The sequence below is a fragment of the Lampetra planeri genome, chromosome 2 (assembly GCF_965212315.1).
Source record: "Lampetra planeri chromosome 2, kcLamPlan1.2.h2, whole genome shotgun sequence".
Taxonomy (NCBI): domain Eukaryota; kingdom Metazoa; phylum Chordata; class Hyperoartia; order Petromyzontiformes; family Petromyzontidae; genus Lampetra; species Lampetra planeri.
In genome coordinates this window covers 24,670,826-24,676,876 of record NC_136108.1, presented here as the reverse complement: position 1 = coordinate 24,676,876, position 6,051 = coordinate 24,670,826, and the positions used below count along the sequence as shown (strand labels likewise).

General features: G+C 49.7%; 1 protein-coding gene across 1 annotated transcript in view; it reads left to right on the top strand.

Moving 5' to 3' along the window:
- The first annotated feature begins 451 nt into the window (after window positions 1–451).
- NPC1 (NPC intracellular cholesterol transporter 1) overlaps window positions 452–6,051 on the top strand; it is a 78,894-nt gene continuing 73,294 nt past the window's right edge. Inside the window, exon 1 of the mRNA XM_078611326.1 lies at window positions 452–637. Coding sequence (XP_078467452.1) covers window positions 563–637 — 75 coding nt within the window. The 5' untranslated portion in view covers window positions 452–562. The remainder of the gene's footprint in view (window positions 638–6,051) is intronic.

Here is a 6,051-nt window from a genome sequence, read left to right as displayed (position 1 = left end):
AATTATAGCAGCAGCCAAAGACTAAACGCGTGTTGATTCTAAATGTGGAGGGAAAACCCGGGGAAAACGAAGACAAGTCCACGCTACCACAGCAGCAGGCGTCAGGGTCGGGATCGAACCCACGACCTCCTGCATACCAGGCGAGGTAGTTAGCATCTCCTAGCCACAGCTTGACATTAACGTGCACGGGAGCTGCTGACACCCGATGCCAAGCAACTGGAGGGAGATACGTTTAATAAATAAATGCATCTCCCACTGCCGCGACTGACAGCAACCGAGCCACGTGGGTGGGCGAGGCGGCGTGACGAGCACGTGGGGGGCGGGGTGGGATGAGAGGGGCGGGGCTGCATTCACACGTGACAGCGCACAACCCCCGCGAGCGGCTGAAGGAGGCGCGTGACGCGGCGTGGGGTGTGGAGGGAAAATCACGCCACGTGACGTCATCACGCCAACGGGTTAACTGGGCGTGACGTCATCGCGCACGAACGCCGCGAGTGAAGGAAGAGAAAGAGACCTGCGGAGACGGAGATCGCGGCAGGAGGAGGCGGCAGTAGGAGGCGGCATGGCTCGGCTCGTTCTCGGGGTCGCTCTCGGGGTCGCTCTGCTCGCGGCGGCCACGGCGGTGACGCGAGGCTTGGTGAGTGGCGGGACTCGCGGGGTCGGGGTTAGAGACTGCGAGGTGGGCGCGCGACACCGGCCCTCGGAAGTGGGGCCACGGGGGTTTGAAGCCCGGCTCGTGGAGGTCTCCCTCACGGAGGTCTCCCTCATGGAGGTCCCTCCTGTCTCCTCACGGAGGTCTCCCTCATGGAGGTCCCTCCTGTCTTGTCACGGAGGTCTCCCTCACGGAGGTCTCCCTCATGGAGGTCCCCTGTCTCCTCACGGAGGTCTCCCTCACGGAGGTCCCCAGTCTCCTCACGGAGGTCCCCAGTCTCCTTACGGAGGTCTCCCTCATGGAGATCCCCAGTCTCCTTACGGAGGTATATTGTCTCCTCACGGAGGTCTCCACTCTCCTCACGGAGGTCCCCAATCTCATCATGGAGGTCTCCACTCTCCTCACGGAGGTCCCCAGTCTCCTCATGGAGGTCTCCACTCTCCTCACGGAGGTCTCCACTCTCCTCACGGAGGTCCCCAGTCTCCTCATGGAGGTCTCTCCTCGTCTCCTCGCTTCGCCTGGCCTCGAGGAGAGGGCAGATCCATCTCCGAGCGCCTCAGGAATTGTCCCAGTCAACAACAACAACAACCGCGCTAAAGGCGACCTCCACTCGCACACGTGGGCGCCAAACAACGCCAACGACGGCAAAGCCCCTCAAGGAGAGCCCAGTCCGTACAGGGGGGTTGTGAACGACACAGACAGGGGGGGGGCAGGGGTCTTCAGGGTCTCTGGCGCGGCTCGCTGCTTCGTTCCAGACGGGGGGTGGGGGCCCCGTGGCCGTGAACGCGTCCTCGACCCCCCCTCCCCTCCCCCGAAGACGGCTTACTAACAAGGCCCCCCATTCTCAACACAGGATCTGAATATTTGTGTTATACTGGAGGAATCCGATTAACTGTGAAGCTCTTTCTATCGCAGATGTCCGGTAGGTTTAGAGATGGCCAGTCGGACATTACAACAACAAACGTTACAACAGCAAACGATACAGAAGCGCAACAGGAGTGGCAAGTATCCACTGCCTGCACTGCGCCACACACTGTGCGAGTTGCCTTCGCATAGACATCGCTGGCTCGCACAACACCCGAGCAGGCCGCTTTTACACTACACCAAATACAAAGATCCCCCGTACAACACGAACAGACTGTTTGGGCAAGTGCTGTTAGCGAGCAGCACCTATGAAGACGGCACATGAGCGGGGTGGATGGCCAACACCACGCCTGGCCGCCTTTGGTTCCCCAGTGGCGATGTTTGCACGTCGCACCAGATACTCATCTGAGGCTGAGTCGACCTAGGGGAGGCCCAGGACCGGCTCAGATAAAAGCCACCTCCATCAATCAATATACCCAGCTACTCCATTCCTGGCCGTGTTCTGATCCACCAGCTCACTGAGTTAGAGATGTTGAATGCTGTCATTCACATCCCTAACTCACCTGCCACGAACACTCAGACGACTATGTGTCACTCCACTGCCGGATGGATGAAGGTCTTCCCACCCTGTGCGGCTTGTGGTGGTTGTTTGACCATACTTCACCATACGGGCTAAGTGCTGGTTGGTGAAGGCAGAGAGCATAGACGTGGAAGCATAGTATAGTACAATAATGTATTTTACATTCAAATACTGTACACTATATTCCTTTATTTAAAAAATAGTTACATTTAATATGTATAATTAAACCTTTGAGGACCCATTCAATTAAATATTTATAAACGATGAGGTTACATGGCAGCATAATCCATTGCTCTACTTACTGGTCAAACAACTCTCAAAATCCAACAGTGGATTGACTCGGCAATGGAAAGCACGTGAGCATGTTTGTCCTCTATGTAATATCTAAAGAATGTGAGTACAGTGCTGTAATGGAGGGAGATTTAAAGTGAGTGCTTGTGTATTGCTTCCAGTGCAGTTGTCCGTGTATCTGTCCTGACGTGATGGTTAAAAGCCGTAGGGGGCTTTTTGGCACAGCGTGAAATGCTGACCACGCGGACGTTTGATGATTCGGTGTTTTTACTGCGGTAGATGACGGCATGTTTATACAGTGCAGGGTAAATTTTATTGCACTGCTTGCATCTTGTCTGCATGCAAGTCCTTCCCAGTCTGCTGTTTTGAAGCCCCCGAGCAGTTCCTGACAGCACAGCACAACTCGCCAGGGTTGTAATCTCATGCTGTGAACTATGAACTTTTTATTTTACCAGGTAAGGCCCATCGAGCTCTATAGTTATTTTTCAGAAGCTACTTCGCCACCAATGATAGCTCAACGAAGTGGCTATTGTGTGGAAATTTATAGTGGCCAAATACTGTAAACGCATGTATTTAAACCAGAGGACCCGGAGAAAAATACACGCGGCCACGGAGAGAACGTACAAACTGGGTTGGGATTGAACCCACGACATCCTGTACTACCAGGCGACGTAGTTAACATCTCACACGGTGGCACCCAACTGTGGAGCTCATACAACCAGGCTGTACCTTAATTCGCATGGCCAATAACACGGTGCATGTAATATGGTAATGTTGCTAAACTGGTTAGTATTAGCATGGTGATCTCATCATTTTCCCCATCGGTTATATCACTGGTTTATCTCATGATGATTGGCTGGTCCGGCACAGTGGTAGATGTTAATGGCTGATGTTGCGCAGTGAGCTGGGCCCTTGTCGAGTGTTCCGAGGATGTGGGGTTTTAACCGTTGTTATGTTCATGGTGAATGTGGGCAGGCTCGTACAGTAATTTTTGCTATCTGCTTTCAGACCAGGAAGTGAAGACAAGTGAGAGGAATAACACTTTGTTTCCATGGACAGTTGACTCGAGTATATCAGATTTTTCGCAGAACTCGTCGATCGACAGCCCGAGTTGGTTAAACAAAAGTAGTTTTTCCATGATTCGAGTTATCAACGCAGGTTGGGCAGGTCTTCACCAGAAATACTTCCCATTAAGACTTTTCTCCCAAAAAAAAATTGAGTAAAATACTTGTCTGTTGCTGACAAGATATCAGTGCTTGTTCATAAGAAATATTCATGGTCTTACCCCAACCCACCCTCTACTCTCATCTCACTTCAACTCTCCGCATGTTGTCTTCACTTGATCAATTAATGCCTCCTTACGAAGCCGAGTCAACCTTCCATTCCACAGGAGAGGTCGCTCCTTCTTCGCTTTTGCTCCTTGTGTCTGGAATTCTCTTCCATTTGAACTTTGTGTACTTGAGACTGTTCTTGTTCAGGTCAAGACTTAACTCATTTGTTTTAATGTGCGTATAACTAATGTGTTATCTATTTTGTATCCATTACCTGTGAAGCGTCTGGAGATGCAGTTGCATCTAAGTGCCCTATAGATGTTAAACTGTATTGTAAGATTCAATGCTCAATCAAATGATCGTGCCGTCTGCAACATTTTTAACAGATTGTTTGATGTATTTCCATTTCGTGCGACTTCTCACGTGAAGAATCCAGGCCCCCTCCCGGAGGGAAATTCGGGCTCCAACCTAAGATGGCAGCCAACTCTAATTGACTAAAAACACGGAAAGGTGGTGCCAAAAGGGGGGGGCACTCGATTTCATTCTCGAGTTCTGTAACTCGTGTAGACACACGGTGTGCCATGCCGATTAGCCAAGGCCGTTCGTCTGCCTTCAGAATGCGTCTCTTTTTATAGACCCTGTCGTGAACCCTTTGTTGGTGCCCATGATGGTATCCACAGTTGGCACTTTTCTTCTGAAGGATGTTGTCACGGATTGCCAGACCGTCGTACAGGTCAGCAGCACTGAAGCTTGATCCTTAAAGTTAGCATGCGCACCTCTGATTAGCACAGTTGGCTGTATACGGTGTGAAAGAAGTTAAACGTATATATCAGAATATTTAAATTTCTAAGATAAGTATTTTCTTTTTATTTGTGTGGGAGGGTGATCGGTTAGAAAGTAGGAAGAATAGCTGCTATATATTTGATTATGGTTCCAATTTACACTAGGAGGAGAGGGTTCTTCGGGATTTAAAATATATATATACATTATGTATTTTTCTCTGAAGGTTTTTTAAAATTCTCGTTATTCTACATGCTGGTTCCTCTTAGGGAAGTGGTAGTGTAGCAGTTAGCGCGCTTCGCTATGAACCTGTCAACCCAAGTTCGATTCCCGCTCACAGCCAACACCGGTGATGATTATCTGAACCGGTCCTGGGCCTCCCCGAGGTCGACTCAGCCTCATGAGTACCTGGTGCGCTGTGTAAAAACAGTGCTACTGGGGAGACAAAGGTGGTCAGGCATGGTGTTGGCCACCCACTCCTTCGTGTACTGTGCCAGCCTTCATAGGTGCTCGCGAACAGCATTTGCCCCAACAGTCTATTAAGGCTAAATGGGGAATCTTTGTCTTTTTTTGGTTCCTCATGGTGGTCATGTGACATACAAATGCGTGACTTTTATGTGGGGTGTTGACTGGCACTGTGGCGTGTCCACACAGCCACGTGCCTTCCCTATTCATCACGTCTCCTAGTCTATATACTGTTTTTATCCCCACTTGTGTCCATTTCTCATGGCCCTGTTCTCCCGCATGTCTCCGACACTGCAATAGGAGATGGGAAATCCAACCACATCTGGAGATTAATCGCCACAGTGGCTAGGAGAAAGCTAACCTCCTAGCCTGGTATACAGAATGCCTGAATAGTTTGATTTTGCATGTTCTCCCCGTGGTTGCATGGATTTTTCCCCTGGGTCCTCTGGTTTTGTTCCCCCTCCACATTTAGAAATGTGCATTTAAAGTATTTGGCTGCTATAAATATCCACATGATAAGCCACTGTTGAGCTGAAAAAGAGCTATGTCGCTCCGTAAACTAAAAATATTTTATTGTTTTAGTAGGTTGAGGCTTGAAAATTATTTTTCGAACACAACTATTTTATGCATTCAATCCTTCCAAGTGGATACATTTGTAGTGGGTTCAATTGAGGCGCACACTCAATCTTAGAGGCAACACGTTTATTCACTAATTCCAACAGGTAACTCTCAACTTAACTGGATAACGATAAAGGGTGGTGAAAACCACGAGTAACTATATACACTTGGAGGGGTAAACACCCCAGGTGACTATATACATGCTGGATGGGATAACTACTAAATCGGACCAGGACAACCAACACACGCTGTCTGGTCCACGTGCACGAAGGCCGGAGACCGAGGACCCACGAAGACGGAGGATTTCTTCCCAGAGATGAACAACCACAATCACCGCTGGGACTCGGCTTTTATCCGCTGGGTGAGGACATAAGTCTGGGGGTTCACCCAGTCTGTTATGTCCTCACCGAACCTCTTCCATGGGAAACTCCCTCTGGTGCTCGAGAGGCTCCGCACATACAGTACCACTCACTCTGTACTGTCGCTACACTATAGTGACATCATTTGTCACTACACATTTAAAGATTAAA